The sequence below is a fragment of the Rhinopithecus bieti genome, unplaced genomic scaffold (assembly GCF_001698545.2).
Source record: "Rhinopithecus bieti isolate Rb0 unplaced genomic scaffold, ASM169854v2 scaffold_22436, whole genome shotgun sequence".
NCBI lineage: Eukaryota > Metazoa > Chordata > Mammalia > Primates > Cercopithecidae > Rhinopithecus > Rhinopithecus bieti.
Genome location: NW_016810644.1, coordinates 56,305 through 81,656, shown reverse-complemented (window position 1 = coordinate 81,656; position 25,352 = coordinate 56,305). Strand labels below are relative to the sequence as shown.

At 42.0% G+C, this 25,352-nt stretch overlaps 1 protein-coding gene across 1 annotated transcript in view; it reads right to left on the bottom strand.

The window, feature by feature from the left end:
• NLRP13 (NLR family pyrin domain containing 13) overlaps positions 1–25,352 on the bottom strand; it is a 55,815-nt gene that overhangs the window by 17,798 nt on the left and 12,665 nt on the right. The window contains exons 3-8 of the mRNA XM_017892600.1: positions 21,355–21,423; positions 20,977–21,045; positions 19,642–19,707; positions 7,595–9,182; positions 5,156–5,326; positions 1,951–2,115 (exon numbers count right to left, since the gene is read on the bottom strand). Coding sequence (XP_017748089.1) covers positions 1,951–2,115; positions 5,156–5,326; positions 7,595–9,182; positions 19,642–19,707; positions 20,977–21,045; positions 21,355–21,423 — 2,128 coding nt within the window. The remainder of the gene's footprint in view (positions 1–1,950; positions 2,116–5,155; positions 5,327–7,594; positions 9,183–19,641; positions 19,708–20,976; positions 21,046–21,354; positions 21,424–25,352) is intronic.

Here is a 25,352-nt window from a genome sequence, read left to right as displayed (position 1 = left end):
AAAAAAAAAAAAAAAAAAAAAAAAAAAAGGATAGACGACCAATAGACAGGCAGAGAGACAGACAGAAACAGACAGAAAGAGAGACAGAGACAGACAGACAGAAAGAGATATAGAGAGATACAGAAATAGAGACAGAGAGAGAGACAGAGAGAGAGATAGAGATAGAGATACATAGAGAGAGAGAGAAAAAGAGAGATAGAGGGATAGAGAGAGAGATAAAAAGAGAGAAAAAGGATAGAGATAGAAAGAGATAGAGTGATAGAAAGACAGACAGACATAGATAGATAGATAGATAGATAGATAGATAGATAGATAGATAGACAGAAACATAGATACATAGAAACATAGAAAGAGATAAAGATAGAAAGACAGAGATAGAGATAGAAGGGGATAGAAAGAGATAGAGATAGAAAACGACAGAGATAGAGGTAGAAAGACAAAGAGATAGAGATAGACATAGAGATAGAAAGGGATAGAAAGAGAAAGACAGAGATAGAAAGAGAAAGAGATAGAGATAGAGATAGAAAGAAAGAAAGAAAGGAAGGAAGGAAGAAAGAAAGAAATTAAGTATGTCAATGTGACAAGTAAAGAGTAGGGGGATCCCCGAGGTTCCCCAAAGCATACCCCACTGCCACCCCCGCTGTGCCACCCCAACTTGCAAGGAAGATGCTTTGAGAAGGCCGCAAGACTTACGATAGCTCCTTCAGGGGACACGTTGGTAGTGTGGAGGACTCCCTCAGGCTTTTCACATCAGAGAGATCATTGTCCCCCAGGCTGAGGAAGTTGAGACTCGTGTTCTCAGTGAGTTTGAGAAAGAGCTGACAAATCTGGTGGGTAAGGCCACAGGACTCCAACCTATCACAGAGACCCCGAGACAGACCGTTACTCTTCAAAAGAGTGATCTGCATTTACAGACCCCCATGCTCCGTGAAGGAAAGCTTTCTCCCTCTGCCTCATCCCTTTCAGAGATTGGATGGCCTACGTGTCAACGCTACTCAAAGTGTGGTCCATGATCCAGCAAGGGCAGCATGACATGTAGCCTGTTAGAAGTGCTCATTCTCAGGTTCCACCCCAAACGTGCAGGATCTCTGCAGTTGAGTTCCTGGAATCTGCATTTTTTTTTTTTTTTTTTTTTTTGAGTTGGAATCTTGCTCTGTTGCCCAGGCTGGAGTGCAGTGGCACAATCTCGGCTCACTGCAACCTCTGCCTCCCAGGTTCAATCGATTCTCCTGCCTCAGCCTCCTAAGTAGCTGGGATTACAGGCATGTGCCACCATGCCCTACTAATTTTTGTATTTTTTAGTAGAGATGGGTTTCACCATGTTGGCCAGGCTGGTCTCAAATTCCTGACCTTGTGATCTGCCCACCTGGGCCTCCCAAAGTTCTGAGATTACAGGCATGAGCCACCGCACCTGGCCTGGAATCTGTATTTTAAAACACCCACTAGGTCGGGGCAGGCACAGTGACTCACGCCTGTAATCCCAGCACTCAAGAGGCCAAGGCAGGCAGATCGCTTGAGTCTAGGAGTTCAAGACCAGCCCAGGCAACATGGCAAAACCCCATCTCTACAAAAAGTAGAAAAATTCACTGGGTGTGGTGGCACACACCTGTGGTCCCAGCCACTCAGGGGCTGCGGTGGAAGGATTGCTTGAGCCAAGGAGGCAGTTGTTGCAGCAAGCGGAGATCGCATCACTACATTCCAGTGTGGGCAACAGAGTGAGACCCTGTCTCAAAAACAAAACAAAATAAAGAATAACCTCCCCCAATGTGAGGCTGATATACATTAAAATTTGAGAACCACTGCTCCACACATAGGAACATTTTCCTTTGCTCATATTTCTCTGTCTCCTTTTGCTAAAATGCTGAGTACTGTCAGCCCTCCCAATGGATCGTGGAAGCGAGGGGTGGTCTTGCAACCCCCCTTGACAGATCTAAGGAGCCAGAGACTTACCACAGATACTTGAGGTTGCAAGCTGAATGTTTCAAAGCTTTAAGAATCAGGGGGACAGTCGCTCCCAGCTTGTTAGAGCTGAAGTTCAGATGGGTCAGCTTGCTGTTACCCTGAAGGACAAGAATGAGGTCCTGCAGAACCCACTCAGGAGTTACCGATTTGCACCTGAGAAAGGGAAGGGACATGAAAGCTGGACTGGGGGAGAAGACTGGTTTCCAGCATCCCGTCTGCCTCCTCACCCTGCCTTCTACCACACGCACTGCCAAGGTTATACAGGGTACACAAGGCATCTAAAACCACGGCTGAGCCATGGTACTGGACCTTGAAAATGAAAATATATACTCCTCCCAAAAATCAGTAAACTCGGCTGCATGTACCAAGTGAGGAATCCCTCCCCTCCCTCTCCACCTCTCCTAGAGATCTGCCATGAAGACGTCCTGGGGCCACCTACTCTTCTAGGAGTACGTGTATTGTATGTGTGACCCCCTGCGACACACATACAATCCAACCTAGAAAGAATAACTCAAGCCCAGCAAGAATCACTGTCTTGCATTTTCTTGAACTTCTTTCTCCTTATCTTGAGAACTAAATAAGACCAAAATTTTAATATTAAAAGAAAAATTTAAAAAGACGACTGCCCAATCCCATTACTGGGTATATGCCCAAAGGAACATAAATCATTCTAATATAAAGTCACATGCACATGTATGTTCATTGCAGCACTATTCACAATAGCAAAGACAGGAGATCAACCTAAATGCTCATCAATGATGGACTAAACAAGAAAATGGGGTACCTATACACCATGGAATACTATGCAGTCATAAAAAAGAATGAGATCATGTCCCTTACGAGAACACGGATGGAGCTGGAGGCCATCATCCTTAGGAAGCTAATGCAGGAACAGAAAACCAAGTACTACATGTCCTCACTTATAAGTGGGAGCTAAATGATGAGAACACATGGACACAGAGAGGAACACCGGATCCTGTTGGAAGGTGAAGAGTGGGAAAAGGCAGAGGATCAGGAAAAATAATTAATGGGTACTGGGATTAATATCTGGGTGATGAAATAATCTGTACCACAAACCCCATGACACACATTTACCTGTGTAACAAACATACACTTGTACCCATTAACTTAAATGTATTTTTAAAAAATAAATGAAAGCCATAGCCCCCTATGCCTGCCTCTCATGAGTTTGGTCCAGCTCACTCAGTACCACTGAGGTTTGAGGAAAATTCTGATCAAACCTTTCACTCTTAACTGGTTGAATCAATGCATGCATCTAGGCTTTAGACCTGGAAAAGTGAGACCTAATGGTGGTGGAAAACCAAGGTAGAATTCATTGACCTAGATGCCAGATCATTCAAACAAATCCCACCTCAGAATCAACGCTATGCATTTCTCTATAGTTTTCCCCGCTTAATTGTTATGCAAGGTCCACCTCCATTTGCTCGTTTCTTCCTATTTTCAAGCCAGATCTGAGACCCTGTCACTCATTCCTCCTTGGATCATATTAGCAGGGGACCAATACGCTTCCGTCCGCAGCTGTCCTCCAGCTCTGGAGAGGACACGCCCCCTGCTCACCTTTATTTTAAAAGGTTCTGTTTTAATTCACATACTTTTCCCTTTTCTGCAGCTCATCTTTCTCCATAATTCATCCCAGGACAAGCCTAGGAAACCCTGGTGTTGCCTCCAAGAGGAAGGACATACACATCAAATGCAGTGGTGTGCTGATAAACGTTACCCCTGCATCTCCAGGAAAACAAATAAAAAAAAAAAAGTCCTAATTTATAGCTTTGCCAATTTCTGTGGTGTAAATCCTCCAAGCCAGTCATGGCCAATTTCGAGCTGCCTACTTGCCGTCACTAAACAGAGTTACAAAGACAGGTACACACACAAGTGGCTCTCACCAGCTTGTAGGAGCTGGCTCCAACATGTCACTGGACAGAAATAAATGTCCAGAACTGGTAACAGAAGTGCTGACGGCCTTCTTGATATCATTTGAATATCCTAAGTACATTCTCCTCATGGTGACTTCTATCTTGTTTTCTTGTCTTGGAATGTTTTCCCCCAGGTATCCACAGACACAGTCCCTCCTCCTTCCCTACATCGAGTCATGTCAATCTTTACCCAAATACGTTTTCAGTGAGGCCCTTTTGCCTTTCCTACCGAAAAAACGCAAGCCACCTTCCTCCTCACACATCCTTTCTGAACCCCCAGTTTTCTTCAGGAGATGCCACCCTCTTGGGTCCTATTCTGATCATTTTGTTTGCTTTCCTGACACAATGTAAGATCCCTGACAGCAGGAGCCATCTGTTGGCTTCACTGCTAGAACCTCCGAACTGAGAACAGAACCTGGCACACAGGAGACACCCGGTACTCACGGAAGGCAGCAGTGACTCATCAGACACTACCTACTGTTGCTTAAGACACGAAACAGTCTCAGACTACACGTGTCTGCAGCTCCTCTTGAATGCTTTGACTCCACCATACCCTTGAGATTTTCTACTCCTTCAAATCCAGCTCAAAACAGCAGGACTGAGGCCCTAGGGAAAAATTACTTTGTCTACAGGTACCTCTAGCATGAGATCATTCGTGATAGATCAGCATTTTAAAATTTCAGCCTACTTTGCTTAAGTAGTAGTTTCATAAATACAAGCACAGTTTATTGTATCGTCCTGAGCACCTAGCTTGCCTTCTGGCAGACAGATAGCCAGAGGTTGGATGGCCTGCATGTCAACACTACTCTAAGTGTGGTCCACGATCCAGCAAGAGCAGCATGACATGGTAGCCTGTGAGAAGCGCTCATTCTCAGGTCCCACCCCAAACATGCGGGGTCTCTGCAGTTGAGATCCTGGGAATTTTTTTTTTTTTGAGACAGTGTCTCACTCTGTCACCCAGGCTGGAGTGCAGTGCTGTGAACTCAGCTCACTGTAAGCTCCGCCTCCCAGATTTGCACCATTCTCCTGCCTCAGCCACCTGGATAGCTGGGACTACAGACACCAACCACCAACCCCGGCTAATTTTTTGTATTTTTTAGCAGAGATGGGGTTTCACCATGTCAGCCAAGATGGTCTCGATCTCCTGACCTCATGATCCAGAGAAGCTGTACTTCTCAAAAGAGAAGTACTCATCAAAAGAGAGAAGGTGGGTGATTTTCCTAGGGTATCCTCTTGAGCTGCTGGCATCTCACACTTACGTCAGTTTCTGGACGTTGCATCTTGGATTTTTCAGTGCAAGACAGAGACCCTTCACAGAGGAAGCATGAAGTTTGCTGTTACTCAGGTCTAGCTCATGCAGATTCTCATTCGTGACCAATGTAGAACAAATACTGTTCCATGCGTGCATCCTGGAATCAACCTCGCTTGTCCTTCACGAGGGAGAGAGAGAACACCGTAAGAGCAAATTAGCCTCAAGCAGCACCTGGAACACAACCTATGGGACACAGAAAGAAGCCCTAACAAAATTATTACAATTTTCCTAATGGGGCTGGGTGCAGTGGCTCACGCCTGTAATCCCACCACTTTGGGAGGCCAAGGCAGGAGGATCACTTGACATCTGGAGTTTGAGACCACCACGGCCAACATGGTGAAGCCCCGTCTCTACTAAAAATACAAAAATTAACCAGGCGTAGTGGTGCATGCCTGTAATCCCAGTTACTCGGGAGGCTGAGGCAGGAGAATGGCTTGAACCTGGGAGGTGGAGGTTGCAGTAAGCCGAGATCGCACCACTGCACTCCAGACTGGGTGACAGAGTGACACTCCATCTCAAAAAAAAAAAAAAAAAAAAAAAAAAAGACCGGGCACGTTTGCTCACACCTGTAATCCCAGCACTTTGGGAGGCCAAGGTGGGCCGATTACAAGGTCAGGAGATCAAGATCATCCTGGCTAACACGGTGAAACCCCCGTCTCTACTAAAAAATACAAAAAGTTAGCCAGGTATGGTGGCGGGCACCTGTAGTCCCAGCTACTCAGGAGGCTGAGGCAGGAGAATGGCGTGAACCCGGGAGGTGGAGGTTGCAGTGAGCTGAGATTGCGCCACTGCACTCCAGCCTGGGCGACAGAGCAAGACTCCATCTCAAAAAAAAAATTTCCTAATGTAATGGGCTCTGAATGTTATTAAAAGTAATCGAGTATTAAAGTCATAAATCAAGCTTTTTATTTCACAAGAGATGAGGGAAGTAAAATAGAAGAAACATTTCTTAAGTACCTAAAGGGTATATGCAGTCATACCCTGCAAGCCCACAGTTGCAGCACTGTTAAGAGTCATGTTTCCAGTTTTGGCGGGGGTGTGTGGGAATGGGGCAGGGGGGTTGTGAACACACATGTCCATTTTCAAATAAAGATTTCTGGGGCCCATCTCATATCTACTTAATCAGAATATCCCCAGGATAGGAATTGAAAACTGAAATCAATGTGCGGTTTAATGTCCCTGTACTCAGCCATCTGGGACGAAGCATACAGGCCTGTTTTTGTGCCAAATAATACTGGAATCGGACAAAACCACCTTCACTACCTGCTCCAGGAAAGAGCTGCTCTTGGTAGATAAGAGTAGGAGCCAACTTCCTGGCTTACTTACCCATGCTAATCCTCAACACTTGCTTCAAGACTCTGGCCTATCGATGCAAGGCAGTTATCTGAAACTCTGTTCAATCCAAACCAATTCTCTATCTTTCATTACCCACCCTAAAACTCACCCACCTTAAAAATCATCCAGCTCAGGTTCTAGAACTCTATACATGTCCTCTGACTTCCTGCTCCTGAGACATGACTAGACTCTGTAAGGTGTCGTTCTCTTACTGAAGTAAAAATAATAAGCTTAGTTTTGCAGGACCTCATTCTTGTCCTTCTGGGTTACAGCTGACCCATCTGAACTTCAGCTCTAATGAGCTGGGAATGACTGTCCCCCTGATTCTTAAAGCTTTGAGACACTCAGCTTACAACCTCAAGTATCTGTGGTAAGTCTTTGGCTCCCTAGATCTGTTGGGTGGGGGGCATGGGGGTTGCAAGACCACCCCTAGTTTCCATGATCCATTGGGAGGGTTGACAGCACTCGGCACTGTAGCAAAAGGAGACAGAGAAATGAGCAAAGGAAAATGTTCCTATGTGTGGAGCAGTGGTTCTCAAATTTTAATGTATATCAGCCTCACCTTGGGGGTGGTTATTCTTTATTTTATTTTTGAGACAGGCTCTCACTCTGTTGCCCAGGCTAGAGTGCGATGATGTGATCTCCACTCGCTGCAACCACTGCCTTTTTGGCTTAAGCAATCCTCCCACCACAGCCCCCGAGTGCCTGGGACTACAGGTGTGTGCCACCACACCCAACTAATAACCACTCAGTCATGGGCATTCAGTTACATACAAGTAGATGTCTTAGCACAATGCCTGGCACTTAAACCTTCCATATTATATGCCTAAGATATAAAGATCTCTCTGTAAGTAGATCAATTAAATTAGCTAGGAAACTAGATGATGCCTAAAGGACAATATTCTTTCAAGCTGGAGCTGCTCTAGACCATTTGGTCAGAAATAAGCATGAATACATAATGACAACACATCCCTGGTTTTGCATGAATGAATTTGTACAGAGCCTGAGAAAATAGGAGAAAGTTGAGAAAGAAATGGTTTGTAATACTCACTCCAGAATTTCCAAGTCCCTTTCAAGGATGTGACTGCCAACAGAAAGCCTTAGCTTATCTAACCTTTTACAGTGCTTTAGGCAAAATGAAGCAGCTTGGAGATCTTCGTCCCCCAGAATATTAAGGTCAACTTCAAAGATATGACCCAGCATCTTGTTCGCGAAGTCTTCCTCCTGGGACTCGTGTAGGCAGTGAAAAAGTTGTAGAACGTGAAATTGGAGAGAGGCACTTTCAGCCTTAACTAACTCTTCTCCCCACTTTAATAATTCCTCCGTTACCCTGGGAGACATTTTACAATGCAAAGTATCTTCCAGTTCTCTTGCTAGGTTTTTTTTTAAAAGACCGAAGAAGAACAGAACCACTGGAGTCCAGTAGGCTTCTTTGTTGAGCAAGACATCTCGCAGTAATATCTTCATCTCTTGTGGCTTTGTGGAATGGGGAAGGAGTTCTCTAGGTTCCTCTAGCACGAAGGACATGGCTGCAAAAAACTCCTGGAAACTTAGGTGGGTGAAAGTAATGCAATCCCTACAGTCGTTGCCTTTTTGAAGAATATTGAACTTGTAGAGACAATCAATGAAAGGCACTTCCAGGCCCTCGAGCTCAGTGTCTTCTCTGTCAAACGTGAAGTTCATAGACCACAGCCCCTCTTTGGCCAGATTGCAGAGGGCCCTCCATTGTCCTGGCCAGCTTTCATCTGCCAAATCCACCTCTGCTGTGGAGAACAAGTTGGAGAAAAAATAGGCATACAGACTGGTGGTGGTCTGTGTGATTGACTGGAGATCATAATACCTCACCTTCGACTGCTTCAGACAGGAACATACGGTCCAACACACCATGGGGGCACTGCAGGAATGAAGGAGATTTTCGTTTTTTCTTATCTGTTGCAGGATTTTCTCGACCTCCCTTGAGTCTTCAAAGTGTCTCATGAAATATACCCACAGGTCTTCCCCTGTGAACCCTGTAATTTGTACAAAGCAGGGATTCACTAACGAGGGCTTAAGATCTGTCACAAAACAGGTCTTGATCGTGATCAGTAAGGTAGCCAGGGGAACCAATTCTTTCTTCACCAAGCTGAGTAGGATTTTGGTCACCGGGAGCTCCTGGTACCAGTCTGTACACGGTGAGCCATCATCCAAGCTCTCAGAGCTTGGCTCAGATATGATTATTTCCTCAAAGCCATCGATAATAAACAGGAGCTTCTCTGGTTGAGACATGAACTCTTCAATGGGGGCATCAGAATCCGGCCAATCCAAAGAAATCAATTCAGCAAAGGTAGTTTCTTTCATGTACCTTATTTTATGGCAGCTGAGAAAGAAAACATAGGAGAATCTTTGCTGAAAGAGAACTCCATTTGCCCAGTGCAGCATAACCTGCATTGCCAAGGTGGTCTTCCCAACCCCTGCCCTCCCCACCAAGACTGTCGTCTGAGCCTGGGTTCTAGTCCTCTTAGGATCCAGCAGGCGCTGCAGTTCCTCATGTTCACCCTCTGATGTATTACGGATATATACGTGGTCTTTAGGCCAATCGATGTTGTCCCATGTCTCCAAAAGTTTAGCCTTCATCTTCTCTCTGTATTTTCTTCTGTGGTCTAGAGATGGGGAATGGGGGAGAACAATGGCAAGAATAAGTTTCAGAATTAGGAATGATTCAATTACAAAGTTCCTACCCCAAAGACTTGAATAAGACAAACCCTGCCTTCCCAGGTTTTGTGGGAATGCAGTGGTAGAAAGTTACAAAAGGAGGCTGAGGCAGGAGAACGGCATGAACCTGGGAGGCGGAGCTTGCCGTGAGCCGAGATTGTGCCACTGCACTCCAGCCTGGGTGACAGAGTGAGACTCTGTCTCAAAAGAAAAAAAAGTTGCAAAAGTTGAAGATAGTTAAATAATTTGATGGTATATACAAATGAAAAATACAGAACAATGTAAGAGAGATCAAGAACACCTTTAGGAGAGGGCAGAGAAGGGATCATAGTGAGATGTCTCTTACTAGAGGAAAATACACTGAGAGTGGAGAAGAATCATCAGAAGAGAAGTCAGTCTGAAGTCCTTTCAGACAGGGTGGAAGGCCAAGGTGAATGCCTACCCAGAATTTTTTCTGCAAGCCCCTTGAGGGTGCCTACCCCATTCTCTGACCAGCTCAGAACCCCAGTAACACCTTCTAGCCAGTAGAGGGGACCCCATGAGCCCTCCTCACTCACCAGCTATCAGATTGTATCTCATTTCCTTGAAACACTTGAGGGCAACAACGGATTTGGGCAGATGAGAGTCCCCCACTCACTGAAGACTGACCCAACTCACTAGGGAACCGGTAACTGTAGAGCCTGCCAGTTTCCCAGGTCCCTGTGCCCATACAGCTTCAGCTGGTGAGGGCTTGGACTCTAGGTTGCCCTGAAGATCATGGCTTTGTCTCTCCCATTCTTCCCATTCCTGGGTTTCTTCCCAAAATGACTACTGTGGGATCAGTCACAGCACAAGAGCCAGCATGTCTAGAGAGGCTGAGGTGAGGAGGGATTGAGCCTAGCTGTTCTTAGAGGCCTTCTGGGGCCTGTTAAGTATCCTGAGACAGAAATGAGCATTCTGGAGTACAGTGACCAAGGCACGTGGTAGGAGGCTGGATCATGAATATCTTTGCTTCGAAAACCAAGGAATGAGACACCTTAATTTTTTAAAGCTCTTGGTTTTGTAAAGAATAGATTATGATGCATCAGTGTAAGAAAGAAGGCAGGGAAAACAGGCAGAAAGCTACTACTAATCTTCATCTAAGTGAAAGTGGGCACCTGGTAGACTAAAATGTATTCGTAGAATATACCCCATAAGGATATGTAACTATTACATATCTGTAAAAATATTAGGAATGAGTGGTAATCACCATTCTACTTTCTACTTCTATGAGTTTAAGTTTTTTAGATCCCATATATTAGTGAGATGGGGCCGTAATTGCCTTTTTGTGCCTGACTTATTTCATTTACCATAATATCCAGGTTCATCCATATAGTCACAAATGATAGAATTTCCTTCTTTTTAAAGGCTAAATAGTATTCTTTTACATCTATAGGCCTTATTTTCTTTATCCATTCATGTGTTAATGGATACCTAGGTTGATTTCATATCTTGGCTATTTTGAATAGTGCTGCAATGAACATGGGAGTGAAAATCTCTCTGACATACTGATTTTTTCTTGCCAAGTGAAATAAGTCAGACACATAAAGACAAATGCCACTTGTATGTGGAATCTAAAAAAGTAAAATTCAGAAGTAGAGAGTAGAATGGTGATTACCAGAGGCTGGGGAAAGGGGTGGGAGAAGGAGAGAGGAAGAGGAGAAATTTTGAGCAAAGGGTACAAAGTTTCAGATAGACAAGAGGAATGAGTTCTGTGATGTATTGCATAGCAATGTAACTGTAGTTAATAACAATGTATTATATAGTTCAGCATTTCAGAGAGAATAGATTTTAAGTGTTCTCACCACAAAGAAAAACTAAGTGTTGTGGATTGAGGAGGTTCGAGATGGCTGACTAGAGACATTGGGTGCCAGTTCTTAGAACCAAACTTACAAATAGGTAATTACAACCATGTGCGGTGGCTCATGCCTGTAATCCCAGCACTTTGGGAGGCCGAGGCAGGTGGATCACCTGAGGTCAGGAGTTCAAGACCAGCCTGACCAACATGGTGAAACCCCGTCTCTACTAAAAATACAACAAGTAGCCAGGCATGGTGGCACACACCTGTAATCCCAGCTACTCAGGAGGCTGAGGCAGGAGAATCACTTTAACCAGGGAGGCGGAGGTTGCAGCAAGCCAAGATCATACCACTATACTCCAGCCTAGGCAATGGGGCAAGACTGTCTCAAAAACAAACAAAACAAATAGATAATCACAATTCAAATAGAGTATCAGGAGAGAATACTCGAGCCCAACAGAGAACTCATAGGAAGAAGCTGGGGCACAGAAAAAGGAAGAAAGGCCAACTTGGCCAGCAGAGATCAGCTAGGATAGGCTTGCTTTGTCCAGCTGCACCCAACTTCACTACCACCCCTCCATGACTGATCATGAAGCCCGAGCCACTATGCATTCCACAGATCAGCCCATTGCCTGATGCACAAGAAAGTTTCTCCTGGTGAACAAAGATCAAGCATAAAAGCTACTGCAACTGCTGCAGCTGGCTCTAACCTGCAAGGGTCATGTACTGGACTAGATGTCAAACTACACAACCCAATACAAAAGCTGCTGACACAAGTAAACAGTGCTTGGGAACCAGATAAGCTTCAAGACCTCACTAACCTGGCTCCACAGGAGACCAAGAGCCTACGCACACACCTAGTAAACCACTACTAAAACCACATTTAGAAAGCCACTGCACTAATACTGTCTATAACCAAGGAATTCATACAGTCTTTGTCAATGAAAGCACTCAGAAAAGCCAAATGACCCTACTAAACATACGTTATAGTCACATCCTCAAGGGAAAAAAATAGTCCCATCTAAAGAGTAAATGCAAAAATAAGAAGTGATAGTTTCTTCATGTAAGAAACTAGTGTACAATTCTTGGCATATGAAAAAACCCAGGGTGTTATGACACCCCCAAAGGATTGTACTAACTCTCTAGCAATGGATCCTAACCAATGGACCCTAACCAAAATGAAAATGTAAAAAATGCCAGATCAATAATTTAAAATATTTTAAAGAAGTTCAGTGAGATCCAAGAGAAGTCATAAAATCTGTACAAATAAATCAGAAAATAAATTCAGGATATGAATGAGAAATTCACCAAAGAGACTTTTGAGAGAAAAATAAAATAAAACTTCTGGAAGTGAAAATTCATTGAAGTTACAAAATATAGCTGAAACTTTCAACAATAGATTAGACAAAGAAGCGGAAAGAATCTCAGAACTTGAAGGTCTTTCAAATTAATTTAGTCAGACAAAAATAAACAAGATTTTAAAAAATGAACAAAGCCTTCTAAAGGTATGGGACTACATACAATGTCTGGACCTATGAATCATAGGTATTCCTGAGGGAGAAGAAAAGCAAAAGTTTTAAAACCTGTTGTGGTAATAACTGAGAAAAACTTCCCTACTCTGGCAAGAGATCTAGGCATCCTGATATAAGAGGCTTAATGAACTCCAAAAAAAATGCATTGCAAGTAGGTCCTCACTATGATATTTATTCATCAGACTAAGTGTAATGTAAAGGGAAAAAACCTCCTAAAATCAATAAGAGAAAAGAATCTAGTCACCTATGAAGCAAATCCCATCAGACTAACAGCAGACTTCTCAGCAGAAAACTTACAAGCTAGAAGGAATTGGAATTCTATTTTCAAAGGTGTTTTGTTTAAAGAAATAAAAACTGGTATCCCAAAGTTATTGTATCCTCTACAATAAGCTTTATAAATAAATAAATAAAGTCTTTCTCAGACAAGCAAACAGTGAGGGAATTTGTCACCACTAGACTTGTACTACACAAGATACCGGAAGGAGTTCTAAACATGGAAATAAAAGGTTGATACTTGCCATCATAAAAATACACAAAAGTATAGAATACGCCAGTCTTATAAAGCAATTACACAAAGGAGAAAGAAAGAAATCAAATGATAGCATGACAGAATTCCATCAAATCACAAAGAAAAGGAACAACAACAAAAAAATCTGCAAAGCAACTAGAAATCAACGTTGTAACTGGAAAAAAGATCATATATCAAGATTAACCTTCAACATACATGGATTAAATGCTCTTCTTAAAAGATACAAACTGGAGGAATAGATTTTAAAACATAAGCCAAATATATGTTGCTTTAAAAAAAAACTCATCTTACTTCACTATAGACTGAAGGTAAAAGGCTAGAAAAAGATTCCACTTTTCCCCTTTGCTTCACAAAAAGCAAACTGGAGTAGCTATACTTATATTAATTGAAAGAGACTTTCAACCAGCAATAGTTTAAGAAAAGGCAAAGAAGGTTATTATATAATGATGAAAGGATCAATTCAAGAAGATATAACAATCCTAAATATATATACATCCATATCAGAGTACCTAGATTCATAAAACAAATACTAGACCTAAAGACAGAAAAACAATAATAGTGGGAGACTTTGACACCCCACTAACAGCACTAGACAGATCAAGACAGAAAAATCAATAAAGGAAGTCTGAATTTAAATTGGACTTTAGACCAAATGAACCTAACACACATTTACAGAACCTTCTACTCAACAACTGCAGAATACACATTCTTTTCATCAGTGCATGGAACATTCCTTGAAATAGACCATATGTTAGGCTACAAAAGAAGGCTCAATACATTTTTTAAAAATTGAAATTGTATCAAGTATCTTCTCAGACTAGAGTGAAATAAAACTAGAAATCAATTTCAAGACAAACTCCCGAAACCATGCAAATGCATGGAAATTAAACAACTGCTCCTAAACAATCTTTAGGTCAATGACAAAATTAAGACAGAAATTAAGTTTTTTGAAACTAAAATGGAGACACATCAAAACCTCTGATACAGCAAAATCAGTTTTAAGAAGTTTATAACATTAAATGCTTACATTAAAAAAAAAAAAATACAAATTAACAACCTAACAATGCAACTCAAAGAAAAGAGTAAGAACAAATCAAACCCAAAGCTAGAAGAAAATAACAAATCAGAGCAGAAATAGAGACCAAAAAAACAATACAAAGGATCAATAGAACCAAAGGTTGGTTACTTTAAAAGATAAACAAGATTGATAGATGGCTAGCTACACTAACTAATGAATGAAGAGAAGATTAAACAAACTCAATCAGAAATGAAGAAGGAAACATTACAACTGATACCACAGAAATACAGAAGATCAGAGACTACTACGGACAACTCTATACTCAAACTAAAAAACGAAGAAGGAATAAATTTCTGGGAATGTACAACCTACCAAGATTGAATCAAGAATATAAATCCTGAACAGATCAAAAACAAGGAGTGAGTGAATCAGTAATTTTTAAAAAAATTAACAAAAAAATCCCAGTACCAGATGTATTTCACAACCAAATTGTACAAGACATACAAAAAAGAACCGGTACCAATCCTACTGAAACTGTTGCAGAAAAAAAAGTTGAAGAGGAGGGAGTACCCGCTAACTCCTTTTATGAAGCCAGTATCATCCTGATACCAAAGCTCAACAAGGACACAAAAAGACAACTACAGACCACTATCCCTGATAAACATAAGTGTAAAAATCTTCAACAATACCAGAAAACTGAATCCAACAACACATAAAAAATATACCATGACCAAGTAGGTTTTAATCTAGGAATACAAGGACGGTTCGACACGCACAAATCAATACATGTGATTCACCACATAAACAGAATTAAAAACAAAACTATATGATCATCTCCACAGATGCATAGAAGCATTTGGTAAGATTCAGCATCCCTTCATTAAAAACCCTCAACAAACTAAGCTTCAAAGGAACATATGTCAAATTAATAAAAGCCATATATGACAAACCCACAACCCACATTATACTGAATGTGAAAAAGTTGAAAACAGTCTCCCCAAGAACTGAAACAAGACAAGGATGCCGACTTTCGCCACTCCTATTCAACACAGTACTGACAGTCATAGAGCAATCAGGCAAGAGAAAGAAATAAAAGGTATCTAAATTGCAAAGGAAGAAGCCAAATTATCTGTTGATAATATGATCTTATATCTAGAAAACGCTAAAAACTCCTTCAAAAGACTCTTAGATTTGATAAATGAATTCATAAAGTTTTAGTATTAAAACAAATCAATGTAAAAATATCAGTAGCCTTTCTATACACCATAATGATCAAGCTGAGGACCAAATTAAGAAGGCAATCCATTTACAATAGCATAAAAAAAAAAAAAAAAAAAAAAAACCACCTAGGAATGTTCAACCAAAGAGGTGAAAGATCTCCACAAGGAAAACTACAAATAAACTTAAGAAATTATAGATGACACAAGTAATGCTCATGGATCAAAAGAATAAATGTCACTGAAATGACCATACTTTCCCATATATCAATTCAATGCAATTCCTATCAAACTCCCAGCGACATGTTTCACAGAATTAGAGAAAACAATCCTAAAATTCTTATGGAACCAAGAAAGGGCCCTAATAGCCAAAACAATCAGAAGTAAAAAGGACAAATCTGTATGCATCACATTACCTGACTTCAAATTATACTACCAGGATATAGGAAACAAAACAGCATGGTACTAGTACAAAAATAAACATATAGATGAATGTAACAGAATAGAGAGCCCAGAAATAAAGCTATATATCTACAGCTAGCTGATCTTCCACAAAGTCAATAAAAACATACACTGGGGAAAGGGCAGTCTATTCAATAAATGGTGCTGGGAAAGCTGGCTAGCCATATGCAGGAGAATAAAACTGGACCCTGTCTCTCACCATATCCAAAAGCTAACTCAAGATGGAATAACAATTTAAATGTAAGACCCGAAACTGTAAAAATCCTAGAAGAAAATCTAAGGAAAACTTTTCTGGACATTGGCCTTGGCAAAGAATTCATGACTAAGACCTCAAAAGCAAATGCAAGAAAAACAAAAATAAACCAGTGTGATTTAATTAAAAAGTGTCTACACAGCAGAAGTAATCAAGTGAACAGATATCCTGCAGGATAGGAGAAAATATTTGCAAAGTATACATTCAAAGGGCTAATATCCAGAACCTACAAGGACCTCAGTTTAAACAAAATAATCCCATTAAAAAATGGAGAAAGAACATGAGCAGACATTTTTAAAGAGAAGACATTCAAATAGTCAAGAAGCATTAAAAAAATGCTCATTACTACTAGGCAGAGAAATGCAAATTAAAGCCGCTGTCAAAAAACCCAAATGTTCGCAAGGATTCAGAGAAAATAGAACACTTGTACACTGTTGGTATGAAAGTAAATTAGTACAAAATCTATGAAAATATTAGATTTCTCAAAGAACTAAAAATAGAACTACCATTTGATCTAGCCATCTCACTACTGGGTATCTACTCTAAGAAAAAAAAAATCAAAGATACCTGCACTCCTGTGCTTATTGCAGCAGTATTCACAATAGCAAAGATATGGAATCAGCCTAAGTGTGTATTAATGGATGGTTGGATAAATGTGTGTGTGTATACACATGAGGAGTATTCATAAAAAATAATGTATTTTTCAGCAATACGGATAGAAGCGGAGGCCATTGTCTTAAGTGAAATAAGTCCGACACAGGATAACAAATACCACATGTTCTCACTTATAAGTCAGAGCTAAATAAGTGTACACATGTACATATACAATGGAATAATAGACATTGGAGACCTAGAAGGGTGGGAAGGTAGGAGGGAATTGAGGAATGAAAAATTCCTTTAATAGGTACAATGCAGACGATTCAAGTGATGGCTCCACCAAAAGCCCAGACTTTACCACATGATATATACATGTAACAAAAAGGAATGCAAAGTATGTATTGAGTCATGATATTTCTATTAATTTGGCAAATATTTGAAATAATTTTATTGATAGTTGGAAGGAAAAGACACCCACAATATCACAGTGGATGACATTTTTTTACAGCCTTTTAGAGGACCAATTTGACTATAAACTTTAGATTATATATATCTTTTTGTCTAGGAGTCCTACTTTAAGACTGTCTTCTACAGAAATATTTATGGATATGCACAATGTGATATGGACATTTATCAAAGTATTGCTTAATGTTTTTAAAAAAGCCTGGAAGCCTAGATTTCTGTCAACAGGAAAAGGTTAAATATAAACCATGACATATCCATATAAAGGTATATGGCAAAAGAATAAATATTACTCGATGTGATCCCAGAAAAATGATTAAGGATCTGGAGAAGAGGAACTTATCCTGAATTATCTTGGTGGAGGTGGGGTGGCTAATACAATTGCACGGTATCCTCCTAATGTAGGAGCAGACGGAGATGAGGCACAGACACCCAGAGGAAAAGACATAGCAGGTGGCAGTGAGGCCACAACCCAAGAAATACTGGCAGCCACCAGAGCTGGAAGAGACCAGAACAGATCTTCCCCCTAGAGCCTTTCTACCAACACCTTGATTTCAGTTATTTGATGTATTAGTCTATTCTCACACTGCTAATAAAGACGTACCCAAGACTGGGTAATTTATAAAGAAAAACAAGTTTGATGGACTCACAGTTCCACATGGCTGGGGAGGCCTCACAATCATGGCAGAAGGTGAAGCGGGAGCAAAGACACGACTTACATGCTGGGAGGCGAGAGGGCATGTGCAGGGGAACGCCCCTTCATAAAACCATCAGATCTCTGGAAACTTATTCACTATCATGAGAACAGTGAGGACAAGACCCACCCCATGAATCAGTTACCTCCCATCAGGTCCCTCCCATGACACATGGGAATTCAAGATGAGATTTGGATGGGGACACAGCCAAACCATATCATTTGGCCTCTCAAAGAGTTGTTTTGTTGGTTTCTTTTTTTTTTTTTTTTTTTCTGAGATGGAGTCTTGTTCTGTCGCCAGGCTGGAGTGCAGTAGCACCATCTCAGCTTGCTGCAAGCTCCGCCTCCCAGGTTGAAGCAATTCTCCTGCCTCAGCCTCCTGAGTAGCTGGGGCTACAGGTACATGCCACCACGCCCGGCTAATTTTTATATTTTTAGTAGAGATGGGGTTTCACCATGTTGGCCAGGATGGTCTTGATCTCTTGACCTCGTGATCTGCCTGCCTCAGCCTCCCAAAGTGCTGGGATTACAGGCGTGAGCCATCGTGCCCGGCAGATTTGTTTTAAGCTATCCAGTTTGTCATACAATTGGTTGACAGTGGCCCTAGGAAACTACTGCAGCACACAACCTTCATTGCAAGACTCAGCATCCATTTATAGGCTCAGGATACTGAATGCTGATGCTGCACACACAGGAGAAGTGATGTCATGGGAGGATAGAAGGGAAGAGAGATACCTACCATGACAAGAAGTCAGTAGATAACTGATTGGAAAACTAAGAAATAGCAGGAAATATTAATCACTTATGACCATAGAAACAAGTATCAGAAGTAGCCCCCAAGAGTAGTGGGTGGATATCTCTGTAGAGGAGACCTCAAGAGCTGGCCTGGAGGATTGACGGTTTGCATTACAAGTTCTGTTTCTGTGACTCTTTGGGGCTTGCATACATGCACAGGTATTTCTTTGATAAAACTAAACTGAGTACTAGAATGTGTGTTTTACTTTCTCAGTGTCAAAATCTCCATAGGGCCACCGACATAAAAACTACAGATGCCTATTAATTCATCTGTTAATAGGTAACGCTCAATATCAGTTATTTAACAAAAGCACAAAGTCCAGAAGTAGACACCAGTGTGTGAGAACCTACAGGAAAAGCAGATAATACAGTTTATAGTAACCTATTTTTCTGTAGGAGACTGGTCACGGTGGTGGGAGAAATTGTAGGAAAAATGCAAACCTTGGAAGGCAGTGGGGTGTGGGGGGGTTACAAAGCTTCAGCTAAGAATGAGTTGAAGGCAGTGGTTCTTACCCCGGGGCAAAGGGTAAGAAGTAGGTACAAAAGAATGCAGGCGAGTTTGTCTGAATAGCTTGTTTATCATGTCTCCAGAAACATGGCCTTTCATCACCCACATGCAGGGGCGGGGGGGCATGACCATGTGAATTGCCCACAAGTGTGTTGACTCAAGGCCTTTGTCATTAAATCTGTTCTAAATAAATGCCCGCAATGCCAGCTTGTCAGGGCCACAGCTGCTAACTCTTTACAGCACCCTCCTCAGTGTCTATGGGCAGCCCGGTCCCCTGGCCTGCTCTTTCGCTGGATATCTGTGTCTGAGTGCATTTTTTCATCCATCATTCGGCCAGGGTCTGCAGATTGGACCCGGCATTTTTCAATAAATTGTACTGGAAGAAGTAGTTGGGAAGAGCTTTTAATTTCTTGCATACCATAAATTGAAGAAAATGTCAGTAGGAGGCAACTCTACTCTGGACCTAGTAAAACCAGTGCTCATCAAGCAACCTGTCCATTACCAACATAAAGTAGTGTACACACCTGCTTCTTCTAGCATCTCTGGTTCTTCTTGGTTTGGATCTTGGCATCCCTGGACTTGTACATTCCCTGAAATAAACAGTGATGATGAGATATGAAAATACCCCAGACTGAAAATGGGCCACCATGATAAAGACTCTCAGTAGAACCAACTCTTTCTATGGCAAACTTGAGAGTGAAGAGACTGGAGGAATCAGAATGCTCAGTTTACATTTATTTAAGAGATGGAGTCTCGCTCTGTCGCCCATGCTAGAGTGCAGTGGTACCATCTTGGCTCACTGCAACCTTTGCCTCCCGGGTTCAAGAGATTCTCCTGCCTCAGCCTCCTGAGTAGCTGGGATTACAGGCACACACCACCAGGCCCGGCTGATTTTTGTATTTTTAGTAGAGATGGGGTTTCACCATGTTGGCCAGGCTGGTCTCAAACTCTTGACTTGAAGTGATCTGCCCACCTAGGCCTCCCAAAGTGCTGGGATTACACACATGAGCCACTCTGCCCAGCCATAAATTATTTAATAAATACTGGAAGAACTAGATGGAAAGAGCTTAAAATTTTTTATGTACCATAAATTCAAGAAATTTCAGCATAGGCAGCAAACGTGGACCTATGAAATGAGTGCTCCAGCAAGCAACCTGTCAATTATCAACAAAGTAATGTACACACCTGTTTCTTCTAGCTCCTCTGGTTCTTCTTGGTTTGGATCTTGGCATCCCTGGGTCTGCATGTTCCCTGAAATAAACAGTGACGATGAGATACGAAAGTACCCCAGACTGAAAATGAGCCAGCAGGAACAGAAGTCCCCAGTGGAACCAACTTTTTCTGTGGCAAATGGGATTGAACTGACTGGAAGAATCAGAATGCCTAGTTTATATTTTTTATTTATTTTTTGAGACAGAGTCTCACTCTGTCACCCAGGCTGGAGTGCATTGGTGCAATCTCGGCTCACTGCAATCTCCACCTTCCGGGTTCAAGTGATTTTCCTGCCTCAGCCTCCCGAGTAGCTGAGATTACAGGCACCCACCACGCTTGGCTAATTTTTGTATTTTTAGTAGAGATGGGGTTTCACCATGTTGGCCAGGCTGGTCTCGAACTCTTCACCTCAAATGATCCACCCGCCTCAGCCTCCCAAGGTGCTGGGATTACAGGCATGAGCCTTTGTGCCTGACTGTAAGTTATTATTTAATAAGAGATACTAGAAGAACTAGATGAAAAGAGTTTTTAATTTTTTTATGTACTATAAATTCAAGAAATTTTACCATAGGCAGCAAATGTGGACCAATGAAACAAGTACTCCACCAAGCAACCTGTTGATTACTGACGTAAAGTAGTATATACACCTGTTTCTTCTTCTAGCTCCTCTGGTTCTTCTTGGTTTGGATCTTGGCATCCCTGGGTCTGCATGTTCCCTGAAATCAACAGGGATGATGAGATATAAAAGTACCCCAGACTGAAAATGGGCCAGCAATAACAGAAGCCCCCAGTAGAACCAACTTTTTCTATGGCAAATGGGATTGAAGAGACTGGAGGAATCAGTATGCCCAGTTTACAGTAAGTTATTATTTAATAAGCAATACTGAAAGAATTAGTTGGAAAGTTTTTAATTTTTTATGCACTATAAATTCAAGAAATTTCAGAGTAGGCAGCGGATGTGGACCAGTGAAACGAGTACTCCATCAAGCAACCTGTCCGTTATCAACTTAAAGTAGTGTACACACCTGCTGCTGCTTCAAGCATCTCCACGTCTTCTTGGGTTGGACCTTGGAGCTCCTGGGTGTGCACATTCCCTGAAACAAACAGTGATGATGACATGTGAAAATAACCCGGACTGAAAATGGACCAGCCATAATGGAGGCTCTCAGGAGAACCAACTCCTTCTATGACAAACTGGAGGTTGAAGGTCTGATTCCTCCAGTTTTCTCAAGCTCCATTAGCCCAACTGAAGATACAGTGTGCACTTTGGAAAGTCCACAGCACACGCTAAGCACATTCCTGCCTCAGGTCCTTGGCTCCAGCCCTCCCCGCTGCCTGGATCCCCAGACATCTGCTTAGTTCACTCTCAAGGCTCTGCTCAAATCTCACTTCCACAATGGTGCCTGATAAGCCTATGACTACCACCTATATCTTTAATCACATACCTTAGCCTCTCCCCATCTGCCTTATTCTCCATTTGTACTTGTCACCTTTTAACACACCATGTAATTTATACACTATGTCTATTGCCTGTCTAGGGAGATGGCTAGTCTGTTCATGGATTTATCCCAAATGTGTAGAACAGTACCCCACAGAGAGAAGCTGCTCTAATATCTTTGGAATAAAATACCATAGGAATAAAAGCACCAAGAATTGGGTTCAAACCAAGTCCCTCAATTTGCTGCACCATCACCCCTCTGAATGTCCCCTTCCTCATGAGCTAGAAGACTTCTTCTATGACTCAGGGGCCAAACTCATTTTACTGTGTAGTACATCGTTGCTATGGGCCAATACCTTATGAGGGATTTGCATCTAAAGAGACACGGCTCTAATATTTACAGCTCCATTGACTGTCACTGTTTACATGACTTGTTCTGGTTAGCAAGCTGAGTCCTGTACTTCCTCCAGATGTTCCATGTTCCTTCCAAGAACAAGAATCCATCATTCTCCAACCATGGTAGCCTAGGCCAAAGAATCCCAGCTCTCTGAAGCTCTACAAACCCTACCTATGGAGTCTGAGTCCTATGTCTACATACTTCAAGCTGAAGTCTGTCCTGAATTCTAACCCTCCTAGAAGCAGGGAACCCAGGTGGGAACCTTTTCCTAGGCATAACCCAAGCAGAAGAAAAGTAGACGATTTTCTCCTGTTGCTGGCTCTGGTTTATCCAAAAGCCAACTGTCTGACATGTGGCATTCCTCTGTTGCAAACGAATCCAATGCTGTGAGCCTTCCAGGTGATAGCTTTACGGTCAAGTATCAGGCATCACCATCTGGATCTTAATAGATGAAGACTCTAGATTTAGCTGGGACCACTTGTCTTAAGAGTCACACTGTTCTAGATGAAAAGCCTAGCAGGACCAGTACATGGCTTCAAAGAGAAAACAAAGGTTAAAAATTAGTAAGTTTTTGCTTATTCTCCTTAATGCTTAGGGAACTTTGCAAGGACATGAAGAAATAGCAAAGAGCAGGTGTATGGAAGTTCCACCGGTCCCTCACCAGGCCTAGGTATTCCTCCATTCTCTGGTGAGGTGCACTTATCTGAGTATGTTTTAAATGCCAGAGGAGCATGTTTTTAGGTAACCAGCCTACTCTTCCTACACCCAACATTACTCCCCCAGGCCCCATCGATTTACTTAGTAGGGTCTTTATCCTAATCCTAGCCACCCCTGAATGGAGGGAAGCACGGGTGGTTTACACATACATACACACTTAAGTCAGTGTGGTCCCTATTCCCATTGCATGTGTTGAACCTCACTGCCAATGTGGAGGGTGGTGGGGGCAAGTTTGGCCTTGTCTTCAAGGTCACCCCCAAAAAATGCTTTACTGGGAAGTGATTCCTACATAATTAAAAATGCAATGCATGAAGAATACAGAGTACTTTTAAATGTTTAAACTTTTATGTATATAATGAAATAACTTTCAAAAGTATGAATTCTACCCAGGCATGGCCAGATGATTTTTGACAAAGTTGCAGAAGCAATTCAATAGAGAAAGCTCTTTTCAACAAACGGTGCTGGAGCCAATGGATATGTATACGTGGAAAAAATTAAAAGAAAAGGGATAGCAACCTAAACTTTACACCTTATACAGGAAGAAAAAAAAAATCAACCCAAAGGAGAGAATAGATTTAAGTATAAAAGGTAAAAACCAGCCCAGCACGTTGGCTCACACCTGTACTCCCAGCACTTTGAGAGGCTGAGGCAGGCAGATCACGAGGTCAGGAGTTTGGGATCAGCCTGGCCAGCATGGGGAAACCCCATCTCTAATAAAAATACAAAAGATAGCTGGGCATGGTGGCAGCTGCCTGTAATCCCAGCTACTCGCGAGGCTGAGGCAGAGGCAGGAGAATCGCTTGAACCCTGGAGGCAGAAGTTGCAGTTAGCCAAGATCATGCCACTACACTCCAGCCTGGGCTACAGAGCAAGACTCCATCTAGGGAAAAAAAAAAAAAGTAAAAACAATGACACATTTGCCTTTGATTATTCTTTTTGCTATGAAATAAAGTCTAATTCCTTTAAAAAATAATCCCAATTCTGACTTCCATTTGTACACCTATGGAAGCCAGTGTACAGGGCACTAAGAACCATCTGATCCACCAGTGGGAGAAATAGATTCTTCCACTGCAAATTTGCAGACATATCCTTGGGTGGGGTAGAGGGTGTGTGTAGTGAGGTGACACTCTCCCAGCTCCGATACTGCTGGCGAGGCACCATGCTTAAACAATCACCCATAAACCACCAGGGCAAGTGATGCTATCAGATAAAAATCCAACCCAAAGATCAACTAACATGGGAGTTCCTTCTCTGTGCCCAATGCCTTCTAAGCATTTCACCCTAGAAATGTAGAGGTTGGAACAGTGAACCCAGTTTAAGAAAGAATTGCGGCCCCATGGTAAGATCATTTGTCCAAGGTTACCGTTCGTCAGCTGGAACCAGCCTTTGAATCCAGGCATCCTGACTCTAGAACCTGAGCCTTAAGCCAATAATCCCCAAAAGACAGTACATGGGTCCCTGTACATACATGTGTGTCTGCAAACTCACTCTCAAATGCATATCCCACAGCACTGGTCAAGTACAGAGATGCTCACGGTACAGTTTCTTAGATGATGGGGCTAACAAGGCACTAAGAACCACCCGATCCACCTGCCGAGATTTTATCATCCCCTGCGTGACTGGTGAGGTGGATGTGGCCCAGGGCTTTCTCCTGCTTGAGAGGTATCTTCCACATGACCCACGCCAAGAAGGCCAAGTAGGAACCAGACAAGGACCAGGGAAATGGGGCTCCTCTGATGGGCCCCACCCGGCCCTGCAGCCTTCAGGCAGGAAGTTGGTGCTGCCATTCGGAATCAGCAACAAGAAACAAAGGAGAAACGCTTGAGGGGAGGGACACCCTTCTACCCTGATGTGGTTATGAGGCATGGCTGGCCTCTATCCCAATATCTCACGTACCCCATAAATGGATACACCTACTACGTATCCAGAATTTTTAAAACGTAAGTTTAAATTTTAAAAAAATCAGTGACAAGAAACAGGATAAATGCTTGAGGTGATGGACACTCCATTTACCCCGTGATTATTACCCAACGCATGCCAGTATCAAAATATCTCATATACTCCATAAATATATATACCTACTATGCATCCAGAATTTTTAAAACGTAAGTTTAAATTTTAAAAAAATCAGTGACAAGAAACAGGATAAATGCTTGAGGTGATGGACACTCCATTTACCCCATGATTATTACCCAATGCATGCCAGTATCAAAATATCTCATATACCCCATATATATACCCACTATGCATCCAGAATTTTTAAAATTTAAGTTGAAATTTAAAAAAAAATTAGTGACAAGAAACAGGATAAATGCTCGTGATGGACACTCCATTTACCCCGTGATTATTATGCAACGCATGCCAGTATCAAAATATCTCATATACCCCATAAATATATATACCTGATATGCATCCAGAATTTTTAAAATTTAAGTTTAAAAAAAAAAAAAAAACATCAGTGCCGGGCGTGG